Source organism: Heloderma suspectum, chromosome 5, assembly GCF_057233095.1.
Source record: "Heloderma suspectum isolate Gila_16-S chromosome 5, 16-S_ref, whole genome shotgun sequence".
In the NCBI taxonomy this organism is placed as follows: Eukaryota; Metazoa; Chordata; class Lepidosauria; order Squamata; family Helodermatidae; genus Heloderma; species Heloderma suspectum.
The window spans coordinates 95630283-95650643 of record NC_139462.1 but is presented as its reverse complement, the minus strand read 5'-3'; the positions used below and the strand labels follow the sequence as shown (position 1 = coordinate 95650643).

The 20361-nt window shown below is 43.2% G+C and overlaps 1 protein-coding gene across 2 annotated transcripts in view; it reads left to right on the top strand.

Annotated features, from left to right (window-relative positions):
• KIT (KIT proto-oncogene, receptor tyrosine kinase) overlaps window positions 1-20361 on the top strand; it is a 94714-nt gene that overhangs the window by 59329 nt on the left and 15024 nt on the right. For both annotated transcript variants that reach the window (XM_084856749.1, XM_084856748.1), the window contains exons 8-13: window positions 12776-12890; window positions 15807-16000; window positions 16492-16598; window positions 16695-16821; window positions 18531-18635; window positions 19921-20031. In XM_084856749.1, coding sequence (XP_084712875.1) covers window positions 12776-12890; window positions 15807-16000; window positions 16492-16598; window positions 16695-16821; window positions 18531-18635; window positions 19921-20031 — 759 coding nt within the window. The remainder of the gene's footprint in view (window positions 1-12775; window positions 12891-15806; window positions 16001-16491; window positions 16599-16694; window positions 16822-18530; window positions 18636-19920; window positions 20032-20361) is intronic.

Sequence of the window (20361 nt, the reverse complement as noted above, 5' to 3'; positions counted from 1 at the left end):
TACTGCTGCCTTCTCACTGCTGCAGCACCTGCTTCAACAGGAAAGCAGTGCCAGTGCAGGCAGTTTCCAGGGCCCCCTCACCTACAGTGCCTCACTCTGAGGCAAGACCCTTTCCTCAGAGCAAGGCATTAATCAGTGAGATTGCCCAAGCTGCCACCACTAATCCAGCAGCAAAAAAGAAATAGAAAAGGCGGGGGTGGGGGAAGAGGTGGTATCCTACCTCAAGCAGTGCGATTTCTTGCACTAGCTCTGGTCATAGTACTTAATGGCTGAAACCAAAAGCATCCTATGAATGGGAGCTGTCTCCAGGTGTGTGCACTCTTTTCCTTCTCCCCTCTTCCAAGCATTGCCCCATATCCCTTCCGTTCTTGGTGTGAACATGTTTCCCTTCTCATATTACATGCTAACCACATTCTCTCAGAACAATGGTTTCTAATTCCTCCCTTCTACTCTTGGCATTAACCATAGTTTAGTGTTATATATGCTAACTATGCTCTCTCAAAATGATGGTTTCTCACTTCTTCCTTCCCTTCTTGGCATTCACCATGTTGTATGCTAGCATTACCCATGTTTTCTCAAAGCTATGATTGCCAGTTCTCCCCTTTCTTCCCAGCATTAACAATGGTCCAGTTTGACATTCTGTTCTTTCAAAACTATGGTTTGAAATTGTAGTTCCAACAGTATCATAGGGAAGCCAGAAAGAGCACACATTGCTCCTTAGGCTGCAGCTTCTGTTGGCAGACCGGGAGTTCTGTCTTAGTTGCACTGGCCCTATAAATGTAAAAAGATCAAGTTTGACATATATGAACAAATATGGGTATCTCTACATTAAGCAAAAAACCCCGCATCCTTTCCAGAGCTTTCTGCTTTCTCTTTCTTTGTGGGATTAGGATGGGTTTCTTTGCACAGCAGACACGTGGTTTGCTTAGAGGAAGCGCCTCCCTCCCTCCCTGGCATGTGTGCAAAAGAGTGGGGGGGAGGGAGTCTTGCTTTCTTCGCTTAGCTTGTGCTGCACTGTTTCCTCACAGCCCTAGGCACACTTACTAGAGAGTAAGCCCTGCGATTGGTGGCAAGTTCATGGTATTAAGCCAGCATTACACACTGCTGATATGGCGCCATTAACTTTTATTACTAGTTTATCTCTGATCTTTTTGAAAGCATGATAAAGGGGGAAATGTGCGCAAAGCGTCCTGGAGCTTGACTATGCCATGCAAAATTCTATGAATGACCAATCATGTTATTGTCGTTGTTCAGTCGTTCAGTCGAGTCCGACTCTTCGTGACCCCATGGACCATAGCACGCCAGTCCTTCCTGTCCTGCGCTCTCTCCCAGAGCGTGCTCAAATCCATATTCATTGCATCAGTGATGCTATCTAGCCATCTCATCCTCTGCCGTCCCCTTCTCCTTTTGCCTTCAGTCTTTCCCAGCATCAGGGTCTTTTCCAGAGAGTTTTCTCTTCGCATTAGGTGGCCACAATATTTGAGCTTCAGCTTCAGTATCTGTCCTTCCAGTGAGCACTCAGGGTTGATTTCCTTTAGGATTGACTGATTTGACCTCCTTGCAGTCCAGGGGACTCGTAAGAGTCTTGCTTGTGTAGAGACACCCTATACCTTTCTGTGTGCAATACCTTAAATTTAATACTATAGGCGATAGTCTTCAAAATTCAGATGTCCCCCCTCCCTAAACTTATTGTGGACTAGTACTAGGGCTAATAAGGTTATCTTGTTAAGCATAATCATCTAACCCATTTTTGTTACCAGAATAAATGACTTGCAGAGCAGTAGGGGCCGTGGGGATGAAGTGGGTCTACTGCCTCACCCCTAGCCTTTTGGGGTTGTGCAGACAAGGGCAGAAGGTGGGATTCATGTATTTAAATCCCCCTCCCTGCGCCATTTACAGCTGTACAGTAGCTCCAGGGCTGGTGTAGCTTACTGGCCCAGATCAGACCCAACTCAGGGAACAGAGCAGCCTTGGACCCAGTGAATCCAAAGCTGGATCCTCCCTGCTCCATCCATTCTGGGGCTTTCCACCTGCTTCCTCCCTCACCCCCCATTGTCAGTGCTTCTCTCTGCTGGTGAAGGCAGGGGAAGAGGCAACAATGTACCATCCTAACCTACTCCAACCATTAACGATGGGGCTGGGGTGGGGAGGTTAGGATTGTGCTCTTAGCCATCAAACATATCTACCATACTCTTAGTCTATGACTTCTATTGTATGTACATAGCTGCTGAGTGCTCAGTATATAGCTGTCGGGTTTCCTCTTACTAACAGGGTTTTAAAAGAAATTTTTAAATGAAAGAAGGATTACTTAATGCACTTATAGCAAGTGGAAGGTTTGCTTACCCCATATGTAAGCCAACTTCAGAGTGCACACACCCCACCTTCACACATTTGTTATTTATTATCAGGTTTCTATTCCAGGCTTCTTCCAAGGATTAGATTAGGCTAGGACAGCTTTCCCCAACCTAGCGCAGTTTAAATGTTTCAGACTACAACTCTCAGCATTCCTGACCATTGGCCATGCTGATGGGAGATGAAGTCCAAAAAATATGGAGGATACTAGCTCAGGGGAAGCCTGGGCTAAGACATACTGACATTCTTCCTCTCTTGGTGACATCTTTATCAAAGGATGTAATAAAAATGGATCTAAATATGTACCAGTGCTAGCAGGTGTGGGCAGTGTTTCCCATCCAGAACTTTTACAGGGGCTGGCTTGATGCACTCCACTGTTTTTAATTATCCCAAATATCAGGAAAAAAAGATGCTAATGCCTATATATTGCTCACTACTTCAGCTACAATGAATTAATTATTGAATGTTTCATTAAGCTGTTTTGCATAGCTCCATCCTCTTGTCAATAATCAGCCATTATGTGCTTTAAATCTCTAATTTCATTAGTTTATTAAGTGCTATTGAGCTACCATCAAGACAGATTCCAAGCACAGTTAAAGATAGCTTAAAGAAGTTACTTTCCCACTTTTGCATCTCAATAGTCATCACTTCAGAGCCATTGAATCAATTTGCATTGCTTTTATTGCCAGTTTCTTTTTCCTCCTAATTAGTAGAGGCAAATAAATATGGTGGTAGTATGTATGTAATCGCAGTCATCTGCCAGAGAGGTATTTGTTGCCCACGGCCCAATCTTTTGTAGTGCTGTGCTGGCAGGCTAAGCATTCAAGCACCAAATGACACGTTACATTAGTATCATGATTTGCTCTTGGGTACAGAATTTTTCTTTCACATATAGCAAGTGTGTGTTCCCCCCCCAATCCAAATTGGGACCCTGGCATGAGAGATAGAGGGGCTTTAAGCTTTCCCCCACCCCCATGGTCCCTCTCCAGATCAGGTGCACTGCAGCTGTTATTTGCATGGGGGGTGGGGGGGGGGTGGGAATTGACACTTGATTGTGTCCAATCTACACTGGCCCTTTTTTTTCTGTACTCCGCACCTGCCTCCTTTGGGTTGCATGTAGGAACCCAAAGGTCATGTAAGAATTTTTGGCTGCCAAACATTTTGGCACAAAGGGATTGGGTTTTCATCTATTATGTACTGCTTACCTGGGTTAGAGTTTTGGCAGCTAGTGCAGATGGGCACTGATCAACTAGGAAGTCAGTCAGGCAACCACTGCAGGTAAGGGATATGCATCAGATTCGGACAAAGCAGAACTGGACCCCTTTGGACCACTTCTGATGCTTCCCAAGTCCAAGCAGGCTTCCTTCCAAAGCAACCAGAACTAAAGCTGGGCCAGAACAAGGCTTCATTACTGATTTGTGCTCAGAGATGCAAACATTCTGAATCCTCTCTCAATAGCATCTTTTCATTTTGTTTCTCTAATGTGCTGATGAGTGGAAAGAGGGAGGGAGAGCACTTGAGTGACTGACAGATCCACCTCCTAATCCTAGGGCATGGTTTACCAGGGGCTGCAGTCACTGTGCTTTGCGGGAGGGCAAGACTGTGAGATGGCCGTTCCCTCAATGCTACCAAGCTTCACTATGAAAAAAGCCTAAAACTAGTTTTCAATCAACTCCTCACCCTTGCACCTATCCATCTGAGACTTTTCAAGATTCTTGCCTGTAGATATCTCTATGATGTGTGCCATTTTCATATAAATTGCCCAAAAAACTAGCAGGGGAGGGAATGGGTTTTGGACTCCCCTTCCACATTAACCACTGCACCTATCATTCTGAAACTTTGCAAGTTTCTTACTTAAGGACAGCTCTAGGCTGTCTGTCATTTTCAGAGCAATGCTCCACAAGGAACATAGGGGGACAAGTGTGTCTTCTTTGGGATACCTTCCAAATGGCTCTCTACTCATCCACATGGCAAACTAAAATTGTACAGTTCATATGGAGAAATATTTCCCCAGACCTCATGCAACCCCTTGGTCAGGCCCTTTTCCCCAGAAGCTGTTCCTGCCATACCTTGTTTCAGTGCTTCAGCTTCCATGTGGTGATGTCCCCACCAACTCATTCAGGAAGACTTTCCAAGTCAAATAACATCATACAGCAGCTGCAAGCTCCTTGCAGTTCAACCTGAAATACACAAGTGAAATTTCTTTTTATTTCCTTTCACTCTGCTTGTGGCTTACAATAGTTTATTCTCTGAGATGTAAGGAGATCCTAGAAGAAAATAAGAATTCAGCACTGTAGGGATCTCACTGTATATGCTAAAGACATTTATATTGATGCAGCATTTGCAATACATCAGAAATCTGGCAGATTAGTCAGAGACAGCCCACCTCTGTCATCTCAGGGCCACTCTGTTCTACAGACAGTGATCTGGAGGCTGGGAATGTAGTTTTGTTTTGTTGTACAGCCCATCCCCCACTAACCTAGCGACTGTGTTCTCCTTTATACACCCAGTCAACTTCTAAGATCTTCAGAGGAGGCCTTGTTTGCCGCTCCACACCCAGCAGAATGTCACCACTTGTTCAGTCGTTCAGTCGTGTCCGACTCTTCGTGACCCCATGGACCATAGCACGCCAGGCCTTCCTGTCCTGCGCTGTCTCCCGGAGTGTGCTCAAGTTCATATTCATTGCATCAGTGATGCTATCTAGCCATCTCAACCTCTGCCGTCCCCTTCTCCTTTTGCCTTCAGTCTTTCCCAGCATCAGGGTCTTTTCCAGAGAGTTTTCTCTTCGCATTAGGTGGCCAAAATATTTGAGCTTCAGGATCTGTCCTTCCAATGAGCACTCAGGGTTGATTTCCTTTAGGATGGACTGATTTGACCTCCTTGCAGTCCAGGGGACTCGTAAGAGTCTTCTCCAGCACCACAGTTGGAAAGCATCAATTCTTTGGCGCTCAGCCTTCCTTATAGTCCAGCTCTCACAGCCATACATTACTACTGGGAAAACCATCGCTTTGATTAGACGGACCTTTGTCGGCAAGGTGATGTCTCTGCTTCTTACTATGCTGTCTAGGTTTGCCATAGCTTTCCTCCCAAGGAGCGTCTTTTAATTTCATGGCTACAGTCACCGTCTGCGGTGATCTTGGAGCCCAAGAAAATAAAATCTGTCACTGCTTCCAATTTTTCCCCTTCTATATGCCAGGAAGTGATGGGGCCAGATGCCATGATCTTCGTTTTTTTAATGTTGAGTTTCAAACCAGCTTTTGCACTCTCCTCTTTCACCCTCAACAAGAGGCTCTTGAGATCCTCTTCACTTTCTGCCATGAGGGTGGTATCGTCTGCATATCGGAGGTTGTTGATAATTCTCCCAGCAATCTTAATTCCGACCTCTGATTCATCCAACCCGGCATTTCTCATGATGTACTCTGCATATACGTTAAATAAGCAGGGTGACAATATGCAGCCTTGTCGTACTCCTTTCCCAATTTTGAACCAATCGGTTGTTCCATATCTGGTTCTTACTGTTGCTTCTTGACCCTCGTACAGGGTTCTCAGGAGACAGGTAAGGTGGTCTGGTACTCCCATCACTTTAAGAATTTGCCACAGTTTGTTGTGATCCGCACAATCAAAGGCTTTAGCATAGTCAATGAAGCAGAAATAGACATTTTTCTGGAATTCTCTTGCTTTCTCCATGATGCAGCGAATGTTGGCGATTTGATCTCTAGTTCCTCTGCCTCTTCGAAACCCAGCTTGTACTTCTGGTAGTTCTCGGTTCGCATACTGCTGAAGCCTAGCTTGTAGGATTTTGAGCATCACCGTGCTGGCATGTGAAATGAGAGCAATTGTGCGGTAGTTTGAACACTCTTTGGCGTTGCCCTTCTTTGGAATTGGAATGTAAACTGACCTTTTCCAGTCTTGCGGCCATTGTTGAGTGTTCGAAATTTGTTGGCATATTGAATGCAGCACTTTAACAGCATCATCTTTTAGGATTTTAAATAGCTCGGCTGGAATACTGTCATATCCACTAGCTTTGTTGTTACTAATGCTTCCTAAGGCCCACTTGACTTCACTTTCTAGGATGTCCGGCTCAAGTTCAGTGACCGCACTGTCATGGCTATCAGGGACATTCAGATCTTTCCTGTATAGTTCTTCTGTGTATTCTTTCCACCTCTTCTTAATCTCATCTGCTTCTGTTAGGTCCCTGCCTTCTTTGTCCTTTATCATGCCAGTCTTTGCACAAAACGTTCCCTTGAGATCCCCGATTTTTTTGAAGAGATCTCTAGTCTTTCCCATTCTCTTGTTTTCCTTGATTTCTTTGCATTGTTCTTTTAAGAAGGCCTTCTTGTCTCTCCTTGCTATTCTCTGGAACTCTGCATTCAGTTGGATATATCTTCCCCTTTCTCCCTTGCTTTTCACTTCCCTTCTTTCCTCAGCTACTTGTAAAGCCTCCTCAGACAGCCACTTTGCTTTCTTGTATTTCTTTTTCTTTGGGATGGATTGAGTTGCTGCCTCCTGAACAGTGTTACGGACCTCCGTCCATAGTTCCTCAGGCACTCTGTCTATCAGGTCTAATCCCTGAAATCTATTCCTCACCTCCACTGTGTATTCATAAGGGATATGATTTAGGTCATACCTGAATGGTTTAGTGGTTTTCCCGACGTTCTTCAATTTAAGCCGAAATTTTGCATCAAGAAGCTCATGATCTGAGCCACAGTCAGCTCCAGGTCTTGTTTTTACTGACTGTATAGAGCTTCTCCATCTTTGGCTGCAAAGGACATAATCTGATTTCGATATTGACCATCTGGTGATGTCCATGTATAGAGTCGTCTCTTGTGCTGTTCGAAAAGAGTGTTTGCTATGATCAGCGTGTTCTCTTGGCAAAACTCTATTAGCCTTTGTCCTGCTTCATTTTGTACCCCAAGGCCATGCCTGCCTGTTATCACGGTGATTTCTTGACTTCCTACTTTAGCATTCCAATCCCCTATGATGAAGAGGACATCTTTTTTTGGTGTTAGTTCTAGAAGGTGTTGTAGGTCTTCATAGAACCGATCAACCTCAGCTTCTTCGGCCTCAGTGGTTGGGGACTTTAATTACTGTGATGTTGAATGGTTTTCCTTGGATTCGTACTGAGATCATTTTATCGTTTTTAAGATTGTACCCCAGTACTGCTTTTCCCACCCTTTTGCTGACTATGAGTGCTACTCCATTTCTTCTAAGGGATTCTTGCCCACAATAGTAGATACGATGGTCACCTGAATTAAATTTGCCCATGCCTGTCCATTTTAGTTCGCTGATTCCCAAGATGTCAATATTCGATCTTGCCATCTCATGTTTGACCACCTCCAACTTACCTTGATCCATTGATCTGACATTCCAGGTTCCTAAACAATATTGTTCTTTACAGCATCGGATTTTCTTTTCACCACCAGACACATCCACAGCTGAGTGTCCTTTCGGGTTTGGCCCAGCCGCTTCACTCTTTCTGGCGCTACTTGGAAATACCCTCTGCTCTTCCCCAGTAGTATATTGGACACCTTCCGAGCTGAGGGGCTCATCTTCCGGTGTCATCTCTTTTAGCCTTGTGTTACGTTCCATGGGGTTTTCTTGGCAAGGATACTGGAGTGGGTTGCCATTTCCTTCTCCAGTGGACCACATTTTGTCAGAACTCTCTGCCATGACCTGTCCGTCTTGGGTGGCCCTGCACGGCAGAGCTTATGGCTTCCCCGAGTTACGCAAGCCCCTTCGCCACAACAAGGCAGTGATCCATGAATCACTGTCACCACATGTCACCACATGACATCTTAAAAGTGGGCCTTCTGAGTAGTGGCACCCACCCTCTGGAACACCCTCCACTGTGCCGTTCAGGAGGCAGAAAACGTATGTTTTAAATGCTTCCTGAAGACATACTTGTTCAAGCAAGCTTTCCCTGGCTTATAATTGATCCTCATGATTCTATTCCATTTTACTGTCTCTTTTTGTTGTTTATCTTGTTGTTGAAAATTGAAATGTTTTAATGTGGTATAATTAATAAATAAATAATATGTATTTTAACTGTGATTTTAAATACCTTTGTATGTAAACTGCTGAGAGATTTTACTGCATTAAGCAGTATACCAATATTAGTAATAAATAAATAAGACAGGCTGTATGATAAAAGTTGGTATTTGATCATATTTTTAAAAATTGTAAATGTGGAAAGCACTATGTGCTGTTGCACAGCTAAGGGTGTTATATATAAAAACCAAAGAGCGGTAATACTTAGGTGTGGGATAGCTCTCTCTCATAACTTTGTGAACAAATTTCTTGTGAGTGAAACTGTGGGCCTTTGGTAAAGCCATGAAGGGCCAGGCAAACTTGCTTTGTCAACTGGATATATTGCTCATGGACCACCAGTTGGCCATCCTTGTGTACAGAAGAGTGTGTGCACAAGGAACAGGACTGGGGGACAAGGTAAAACTTGCCTAAGATGCTTGTAGTACCAGAAAAAGGGTTAGTAGAACAAACGGTGTAGCATTTTGCACCAACTGAAGTTTCCGAGCCATTGTCAAGAGCAGCCTATTTTAGCTGCTTACTGCAGCCACTTTTGCATGCGATGATAAGCTAGAATTCTGGAAAGTTCTAGCTTATTGTGAATGAGCTGAATGCTGGTGCATGCAGCCTGTTCACTCCAACTTTGCTAGTGTGACCACTAAACAAATCAGGGAGGCTTTCTCAGCATGTCATCCAAACTAGGGATTCTGGCTTGTTGCTCCCTTCACAAGGCAGAATCACAAACCAGGGTTTGTTCTTGGTTTAACAGTTATTGGCTTGTTTTGGAGCAACAAGCTAGGAGCCAAGGTTTGGATAGGATGCTGAGAAAACCCCTCCTGGTTTGTTTAGCAACTAGTGATGATGCTAATGGGAAGGAGGAAGGTGGGAGTAAGCAGGCTGCATGCATGAGCACATGGCTCATTCACAATAAGTCAGAATTCTCCAGAATTCTGGCATATCTTTCTGTGGCCTGTATAAGCTTCTGTTTCCACAGTACCGTAAGACCAGGCAGCAAGAGTCAGTTGACAGTCAAATTATATTATGGGGTGGGGGTAGGAAGGCTAGTTCCTGACTGATTGTTTGGGAGTTAAATAAATACAGAGTTTTTAACTTGCCTGAAGCTGTTTTCCCTAACACTCTCTTCAACCAGGATGTGCACAATCATTCAACACTCCATTGAGTCATGTTGCAAATCAGCCCTGGCAATTTTGCAAAAGGGTTGGTTGGCTTGATATTTGACAGAAGCACTATATACATGCAAAGGGAAAGAAAAGAGCATTTTCAGTTCCTGTAACATAATTCAGTTGTGGATGATAAAAGAGAATACGCACAGAATCTAGTGTCCTCTGTCCATAATCTCAAGAAGCATAGATCATCTGAGGATAGATCTTGGAGTCTCTGTCCAGAAAAGATCATTGGAGTCTCTATCCAGAAAAGAGCAGAAAACATTTAAATAATGTTTAAAATACGATTATCAATTTGTAAGCTATTATTAATGTCCACAGGGACAACAACAACAATGATGAGAATAACAACAAGAACAACATGTCCCTTGAGTGCTGAAAAGATTCACATACATGGTGGCTTGTGGAAAACCACCTGGTGAATCCATCGCTGAACTAAGAACTGAAGATTTCCTGCCTGTAGCTCATGCTCTTGTCTTTCCATTACTCCACTAGAGATGGCACAAGCAATTGAACAGGGGTGCCCTGCTTTCCTCAAGCTGGCAAGCACTACTACTGCTTCCCTCTTTCCCTGTCCCTAAGGGCCTAGTAACTTACTTAGAGTAGGGGAAAGCAGAGGGCACCGTCCAGGCCTGAGTGTCTTTTCTCACTGGAGATGGGATTGGGATTACCTCTGTGGTAGAAATGGTAGAAATTGTGTTTCCCACTGTGGATTCTTGGACTTGTCATTCTCGTTGTTGTTGTTCGGTCGTTCAGTTGTGTCCCGACTCTTCGTGACCCTACGGACCATAGCACGCCAGGCCTTCCTGTCCTGCGCTCTCTCCCGGAGTGTGCTCAAGTTCATATTCATACCTGGCAGGAAAAAACACATCACTGGGGCCTGGGGTGGCTATGTGTCCTCTTTTACAGAAGACAGCCCTCCATTTGAAGGTGCCCTTTATCTGAAGGGCTGTCCTGTCCAATTCCAGTTTAGAGACAAACAACTATAATAATGTTTGCCAGTCACCATTAGCACCTAAACCGCAGACTGAACAGGCAGGCACACTGGTCACCTGGACACAGTCTTCCACACTATGGTGAGATGTATTGTATTTCTATGTACATCATAATCATTATTTCAGATGTGCATTTACAAATGTAAATTAACACAGGCAGTTTTTATGCAAATTGCCATCCTCTTTTGTCTTCTTTCCTGGTGATTCATAACTGGACACCCTAGTGGAGCTCAGGAAGCATCCACTGCCACTTTGCCCTGCCCTCCCCCAGGGTAAGTTTCTGAAGCCTTGAGAGGGAGGAGGCAGCAAAGGGCCGTGCCCAAGCACTCGTGGAGTGTTCAACTGAATGCTTGCAAAAAGCTTGAACCTTCGCAAGTGTTCGATCTGAGTGCTCACAAAGGTTCAGCCCCTTTTGAGGTAGGTAGCACATCCCTCTTCTCCACACTAGCTCTCTCCAGGTTCTCTTGAGCATATGAGGACTTAGAATGACTGTGAATGTCAATTCATATACATGACTATATTGGCCTCAGTTCCTATTCAAGCTGTCCAGCTCGTCCATTAAATAAATCCTTACAGGATGTTATGGAAAAGTCCATCAAAAGTCTGTTCTTGGTATACCTGTTCTTCCAAAAGCCTTTTCAAAAACAGCTAGCATGAATGTCTGTAAGTCGTATTTATTGCTGCTCTCTTCCCCTGGGCTCAGATAATCTTTTAAACACAGCAGCACTGTGATTTCTTCAATGTAATAAAAGAAAGTGTAATGCCTTGGAAAAGGAAGCCGAATACCACAATCCTTAATCAGTGGAGATGCATATTTTAGCTATGTAATGGCATAACAAGCCATTAATCTTCATTTCACTTAGTGGAAAATGTCTTTTAAAAAGAGGGTTGAACGACTGCCCTCAAATCTATTTTAAGTTGCCTCCACTCATGCTAAAAGTTAAGGCAAGCAGAGCTAGCAGCCCTTTGCTTCAGCCTGGCCCCAAATACTTCTGTCTTGAAACTGAAGACAAGAAGCCAACTTAATGCAGTGGTTAGCAAGAACCCTGGTTCAAATCTTACTATGAGCATTGACTCGCTGGCCCAGTTTGCACATCACAGTAAGCCAGAATTAAAATTAAAATTCTAGCTTACCACAAATGATCAAGTGTGCTGGTCAGTTGCATCTGCTTGGCTCCCCCTGCCAGCAGGAGCAACTAAACAAGCCAAGGACTCTGTCTTTGGTTTGTTTGGCAAGTTGCTTGGCATGATGTCAAAATCCGTATCTCTGGCTTGTTGCTCTCCCAAGCCAGAGTCATCAGCCAAAAACAAACCCTGGAATATGACTCAGGCTTGTTAGGAGAAGAACTCTTCCCTCTGGCACGCTACTTTTCCCCTAGCAAGGGCTCTGGATGCTTTGAAGCCTAGGTGGAGTAAAGCAGCTATTGCGTGGGGGATGCAGTCAGTGGGTCAGAAAAGGGTTAAGTAGCCTCTTCCGCTGCCTGCTGCTTCTCTTCAGTCCTTCCAAACACCATTTTGGAGAGAAGCAGCACCCAGGATTTTAGTAGACAAGGTGCCCATGGAACAGGAAGTCCTGTCTTTCAAGTGCTGTTAATGAGACTTCCTGGGGTAAAGTGTGTGAAATGCTTTCAGCAATTAGGAAAAATGCTAAGCACTGTTAAGATGAAAATTAGATTTCTGCCTATGTTTATGCAGGAATAAGTTCCACTGTGTTCAGTGGGGTTTACCTGTAGGTAAGTGTACACAGAATTGCAACTTAGGTAGGCACCTCAGTTATGGCTAGGGATGTACAGATTTTGTTAAATCTCTTCCATCTGTGTTTTACAGGTTATCCGGAGTCTTTCATTCCCTCCTCCACTTATTGATGGAATTTGATTTTTTAAACTAGAATTTCATTGTACTTGCACTGATTCACTTTAGCACCAGTGCATGCTTACGCTAGTACGCATTAGTGCAAATCCTCCCCAAAAGTGAAAAACTGGTCCATAAGTTAGCAGAATCCGTGTGACTCAAGACAAAGCTGGTCCCTTGCAGCATCTGCGGTCAGATTCAGAGAAATCCAAACTCCTTTGAATCTGTTGCAGATTTCTCCAACATCTCTAGTTACTGCCCACATTTCCAACATGCTTCTAGTATTGGGGTTGACGTGTGAGCGATGGAGAGATGTACAGTAATGTACAGACCCAAGGAATGACTGTACACCTGTCCATTTCTTTCCAGCCAAACCAGAGATTGTCACTTCAGAACGACTTAGCAACGGCATGCTTCATTGTGTGGCAGCTGGATACCCTGCCCCTACAATAAACTGGTATATTTGCCCAGGAACTGAGCAAAGGTGAGTAGGTGAATAATTTTCAACATGTTATTTTGACTGTAGGGTAGATGTAAGGTGTAATACATTAATAAAATCATCCCTTTAAATATAATTTAAACCTATGTACTTTTTGTGCTCTATAGCTCTTCTCAGCAGCTAGTTTCCTTGGAGGTTCACTTAAGAAGTAAGCAAGGGGTGAGGGGTTAGTGCCTTAACATTTCCCCCACACCACACCCCAAAGTAGCCTGCCAGCAAGTTATATTGCCACAGTAATCACTTTCTCCCTAGAGCTGTTGAGGGGATGGTGGTGGTGGAGGAAAACAGGCATTTGGTGAACACATGAGGGGGAAATGGGCCCATGCTTGCTAACCTCACACATCTGCTAGCCACACCCAATTGCAAAGGAGAGCCATTATGTGTGTACTTTATGCACATAGGGCCTTTTCAAGCTAATATAGGGCTGCTAACATGGCATGACCAGCAGATGGGTCAGGAACTAGCAGGTACCCACATGAGTTCATTGAACATGTGTGTTGGGGGAGAGAACTTATTTGCACAGCCCTCGGGTCTCTTTTGCCCTAGATTGGACCCATCAATATCCCTCATGGGGCTGAATTCGACCAGAAGGGCTCAGTAGGTAGAGTTACATAGCTGTATGTAGCTCAGTGGTAGCTCAGCTGAGCTGTATGTAGCTCAGTGGTAGAGCTACATAGTGGCTTTGCATGTGGAAGGTCCCAGGTTCAATCCCTGGATTCTCCAGGTAGGGCTAAGAAAGAATTCTGCCTGAAATCCGGGAGAACCGCAGACAATCAGTGTCAACTATACTGGGTTACGTTGGTCCATGGTCTGACTCCGTATAAGGCAGCTTCCTGTGTTCCTATCTAACTTGCTGATTCCCACTCTACAAATAGCCTTACTTGTAGTAGGTCTTTCTGTGGTTTGCTTCTTAAAGGAGTCACTATAATTTATGACTAGGCATTAAGGGCCAAATCAGACTTCAGAGACTTCAGAGGGCTTACACCCTCTTATAACTAGGCTGTTCTTGGCCCTAATTATTTAACCCTGTAGAATGACAATTACAGAATAGCTCCTGTGTATGGCTATTATTTTTTGGATTTATCATGTAATAACACAATTTCCAGGACACAGGGTAATTAGATTTCCATTTACACACAGTAGATTATGTGGTAAATGTGTCTTGTAAGCTTGAGGAAAAGAAAAGAATTAACTACAAAGGCAATTACCAAGTTTCTAAGAAGATTGTATGTATTTTCAGTACAGGTAGAGGATTTGTAAATATGATTATAAAATACTTGCTTATTTTGACAGCATTCCAGACATTATTGCTAGCACATAATACATTTCCTATCCGAATCATTTTTCAAAAGTTATTTTTTCCTAAGTTTTCTTCTGAAATATGCATTTGTTATCAACAACAGCAAGGGCAAAATTTCTTGAATCAATATATATGCTTTGTCCTAAAGGGATTTTAAATTGCATTACATAATGAGAAAGAGCATACAGACTTTTAAAAACTATTTCTAGATTGGCCAAAGTTTTGTCTACACCATGAACAGCAGTTGCTAAGGGAAGCCCAATCCTATTTGTGGTTATATCGGATGCACAACTGTTGGTATACATGTCAACTCAAAAGTAAGCGTCATTGAGTTCTGCTACTTTGCAGCCCTTTTAAAATAGGTGAACTGTTTCAAACTTCCTTTGTAAGGAATGAACATTAATATTACATTTGAAATATTGTGCTTGTACTATCATTACCCCGCTTCAGCTCTACCTCAGTTCAGTTAGTACTTCCCGGATACACAGAGATACTTAGAAGATATATCTGTAGATCGGCTGGACAGCCATCTGCTGGGGATGCTCTAGCCCTGGGATTTCCTGCATTAAGCAGGGGGTTGGATTAGATGGCTTATAAGACCCTCTCCAGTTCTGTTATTCTATGATTCTAACTCATTAGTATCTTGTCCTGCTCAATATCCATTGAAATGTATCCAAGTTGTTCAACAGACTCTTGCCTGACCTCTGTCAATGGAACTTGCTTAAAAAGACGATTTCCTGGTAAATTGTGCCTACTGCCATCCTGGCTGAAAATATAACATGGCACAAAGGACAATTAACTAATATAACCCATCATTTATGTGATGTTAGATTCTGGCCTCAAGCATACTAACCTTTGGATTATTTTAATGTTTTTGATAACTTGTTATATCAGACGATGACAAGTTTTTGTCACATATTTTGGAAATTAATGAAAGGAGAAATAGCCTGTTTCGCAAGCCTATTTTTAGTCCATGAAATCTGAAGTCATACTTTCCACAAGATACAAAATGAAAAGTAGCAGATTTATTTAATTGTGGGCATATTGGATTAGATCCAGATTTAGTCATACTTCAAGTAGACCCATTGAAATCAGTTGATTTCATTTTTAGGGAGACTATACTACATCTGGATCCTACCCAGTAATTACATTTGTCCAAAATTATAAGCCAGAACTCTGGAAAACCCTGGCTCATTGTTCATGAGCGAGCATGCTGGAGCACACTGCCTGATCACTCCCGCTTGGCCCCTCCCACATTCTTCAGTAACTTAGAATTGAAGAAGAAGGAAGAAAAAGCTGAGCATTATGTCTGAACCAAGTTTGTCTCTCCTAAGAAGCCAACTTCTGAAGCCAGTTTTTGGAATTGGCTTAAGATTCCTGGGTTAACTGGGAGCGACAAACCAGGAGTCTGATCCTGGTTACTTTAGCTACTCCTGCTCATGAACGATAAACCAGGATAGTCTGGAATTATGGCTTTTTCTTGTGTGTGAATGAGGCCAGTGTGTTAGACTGAGAAAAATAACCGTAGAAACCATACACATAATTTATAGCTAGTCAGGTGTCCACCAAGTTACTTCATCTAGGTGAATTGTTTCTTCCAGGTGTTCGGATTCATCAAATATTTTGCCAGTGGATGTGAAGACCAAATATCAAGATCCACCCTTTCCTTCTTTTGGAAAGATAGTTGTTGAAAGCACCATTGATGCCAGCGTGTTCAAGAACAATGGCACAATCACTTGTGAGGCTTCCAATGCCATTGACAAGCGCTCAGCCTTTTTCAACTTTGCAATTAAAGGTAAGAGCCAGAGTGATCTTTCGAAATGGCAGCTTGTATTTATACTGTAAGCTCTTAAGGACAGGGAATGTCCTTTTTGGCGTATGCCACAAAGCACCATGTTCCTTGATGGTGCTGTAATAATAAATAAATACTTCTCTTCATCATGATGCCTTTTATATTAAATATCCTATGATACACTGTGTAAACATGTCTCAGCTGCTTTTCTACAATGTGACCTGAAAAGCAGCATTCAATAAAGGCACATTAAAATCCATTTGTAAGCAGTACAGTTTTTTTTTTCTCCTGCCAGAATTTATTTTAATAAGCTGGATAGCTTTTGTAAAAAAACATTTTGACCTGTCAAAGGTTGTTGAGGCATCTACACTTGAATGTCTCCCACCCTCTATTCAGTGCTTGAACCAAATGAAAGGGAGTCAAGGGCCAGGGTGATATTAGGAATTTCTGTGCAAGATTTAAAATGAGGTTCTTTTTTATGTGTTTCTTTCTAGAACAAATCAGTACCCACACCCTTTTCACTCCATTGTTAATCGGCTTTGGAGTAGCTGCAGGACTGATGTGCATTACAGTTATAGTTCTTGTGTACAAATATCTCCAGGTAAGAATCATGTGTTTAGCTGGAGCACCCTGTACCTGTTTTCCTTCCCCCACATTCACAATTTCAGCACTTAAAATGATGGTATCTGTCTTCCAGAAACCCAAGTACGAGGTTCAGTGGAAAGTGGTTGATGAAATAAATGGAAACAACTATGTTTACATAGACCCAACACAGCTTCCTTATGATGACAAATGGGAGTTTCCGAGAAATCGGCTAAGTTTTGGTTAGTTTGCATGTGTTCGGTTTTGCTGGTGATTAGGAGTCATCAGACCTGTAGAACTCTGACTGGGCCAGCAAAATTGTGTTGTCCATCAAAAAATGTCAAAATATTAATATTTGTGCACGTACTCTGAGGAGCTTGTTTCCTCTTTTTTATTGTTTTAATTGTATTTTATGGTTTTAATTGTGAACTGCCTGGGGAGCATCGGCTGTTGGGCAGCATAGAAATGTAACAAACAAATAAATAAATATGGTTAGGCAGTGTAAGGCCAACTAAAGGTTCTCTCAATTCCACAAGCCCCGCACACCTTGGATGTACAGGGTGTCCACAGGCTGGTTCTCCATGTGATCTTCAGCCCAATGTATTAATTCCTGCTAGAGGTTGGTCAGTCTGAGGCAAAAGGTGGAAAAACATTCCTGGGGAAAATGCCTTGCAGATTGCCCATAAACAAAGCCATGTTTTAAAAGCCCTAACCCTTTTTGCTTAATTTGTTATTCTAGTTACAGCCCCACTAAAAAAAAGTCCCATATGCTAGTTATGACACCTCACCAACCATTTTAAATGCCTGTAATGCATAACTCTGTTTATTAAGTACAACAGATGTCAAGTAACCAAGACATTTATTTATTTTATAGTCCTCCTTTCCACCAAAAAGTGGTGCTCAAGGTGGCTAACAATAAAACCCAGATTAAAAACAAAATCTTAATGAACACATAACATAAACACAAATAAAGTAAAAACACAATTAAAAACACGCAAGCATGCACACACACAAAAGAAATAAACAGCACCAACCAACTAAAAAAACCCCTCAGGAACAGTCCAGCTTATATGCCAAAGGCCTGCCTGAATAAAAACATCTTTGCCTGCCAGTGGAAAGACAACAGAGAGGGGGCCGATGTAGCCATATGGGGAGAGGAAACATGGAGTAGAACAGGCAGATATTTAAGGGTGCAATCCTGTGACTGATAGACAGCATCTAGACAGCCACAGGATTTTTCGGTTTATGGGAACCAAGCTTGTTTCCCAGAAATCCGACTCCCTGCCCCCTCCCCCACTGCCTCATAGGAGGCTTGGTTCATCTCTGGTGGCGCACTTGTAAGAGCAGTGTGGAGCAGCCAAAAAGGGGGCGTTCCTGGGGGAAGGGAGGGGACCACGGAAGCACCAGTACAATGCTTCCTATGTGCTGTTCAGGCTCCCCCCCCTGCTCCAAGGTACCCCAGTTAGACAGCTGAAATCGGCTGTCTAGCCACAAATGCAGGGCAGCTGGACTGCAGAGGAAAAGGTCCCCTCCGCACTCCGCCCACCCTGCACTGGATAGTCAGCTGCCTCCGAGTTCAGAGGCAGCCGACTATCACCGTAGGCTTGTGCCCTAAGTCAAACTAGCGGCCACATGAAAAGAAAAGGAGTAGACAAAAAATAAATAAATGTTATTTTTGGCCCAAATAATAACAATGATCATGCTGGTGATTGCTCCTCACAAATTGACTCAAATTTGCTACCTTCTCCCCTCCTTCATGGAATAATTAAGGGATGGCCCTTGTAGCTGACTGGGATCTTATCTGTGGAACTTCTATTTGCCTATCCCTCCTTTAGATCAAAAATAGTCAAAATGGATCAGGTAATTCTATATGTTATGTAGTAAGCTGCATTACTAATTTGCTTGTCAGAACCTTTGCGCTTAATTTTCACACTCTCTGGAAATCCTTTAGGCAAAATTCTAGGAGCTGGAGCTTTTGGGAAAGTCGTTGAAGCGACTGCCTATGGTCTATTCAAACCTGACGGGGCAATGAGAGTAGCTGTAAAAATGCTCAAGCGTAAGTTCCTGATCTTCATTTCATTTCATTTCATTTCGTTTTATTTATTTTAAAATGTCTCTGTTGCTTTGCCACTCAGAGGGCTCCCAAAGTGTCCATATGGACCAAAATATGAAATCACGCCTTAAAACAACAATAAATATGATAAAGGGCAAGCTGCTGTCTCAACCATCTAAAACACAGATTAATGAGAACCTCTTCTGTGCAGCTCAGCGTGAGTGGAAATCCCTGTCTGAACAGCCAGGTCTTGACTAGTTTTTTGCAAGGCAGCAAAGAGTAGGCCTGGAGGGCCTCCTTGAGGAGTGCATTGCACACTCAAGTTACAACCACCAGGAAGGCCTTTTTTCTCAGAGCCATTTGTCTAATTTTAGGGGGCAGTTTAAGCTAGGTTCGCCACCCAAAGGGCTCCAAAGTAAGGAGCACTTTGCGAGACTATTATAAAATGATATTATGTGTGTCAGAACATTTACAGCACTTCATTAGATTATGCCATAATGCTGCCAGCCGTCCTCACTCTGGTGCTTTCCAGATGTGTTAGACTAGAACCACACTTTAAGAAGAATGCAGACAAACTGGAGAGGGTTCACAGGAGAGCAGTGAAGATGATCAGGGGACTAGAAACAAAACCCTAGGAAGAGAGACTGAAAGAACTGGGCATGTTTAGCCTTGAGAAGAGAAGACTGAGGGGAGAGATGATAGCGCTCAAGTACTTGAAAGGTTGTCACAGAGAAGAAGGCCAGAATCTCTTCTCAATCATCCCATCATGGAATAATGGGCTCAAGTTACAGGAAGCCAGATTCTGGCTGAACATCAGGAAAAACTTCCTGACTGTTACAGCAATGCAATAATGGAACCAATTCCCTAGGGAGGTGGTGGGCTCTCCCGCACTGGAGGCATTCAAGATGAAACTGACAGCCATCTGTCAGGGATGCTTTGGCTTAGATTCCTGCATTGAGCAGGGGGTTGGACTCGATGGTCTTAAAGGCCCCTTCCAACCCTATTATTGTATGATTCTAGAAGTTGTAGGTGCACATCTGGAGGATACCAGTTTGGGAAAGGCTGCCATTTTAATTTGATAAAAGTTGCTTTTTGCAGTTGTGGTGCACCTAAATAAGGAACTATTGATTGAAATGAGGAAAAGGCCACAAGCCTAGTTTGAGCAGGACTTCCCATTGAAGGATATATATATGGGCGGAAGCAATCTGAAAGTTCCTTTCTCTATGCTCATTTGCAACTCCTTTCCACTCCCTCCTTCATTTGCTGAGCCTCACGTGTCTCTCTCTAGCCAGTGCCCATTTCACCGAGAAGGAAGCCCTGATGTCGGAACTGAAAGTGCTGAGTTACCTTGGCAACCACATAAACATTGTGAATCTACTTGGGGCCTGCACTGTTGGAGGTATGGGTTTCAAAAATCCCTCAGTTTGAATAGCTTCAGAAGAAAGCTAGTGATTTTCACTCACAAGAGTCTCTAGGAATAAGGGCATGGCCATGCATTTGGTTTCAAGTGTACACGGAAAAGGCAGGGCCTATTTCCCAGAGGACACTTTGAAAAGGGCAGGGAATTGGGAGGATTTGTGGGCCCCAAAGTAAAGGAATAATCCTCTCATTTTGAACCTGATAAATTATATACTAATAGTGAACTAATTATCTGACTGGATTCTTGCGTAGCCAAAAGGGCACCATCCATACACAAGAGGGAGGTATCATCTGGCTCCAGGAAACTCAA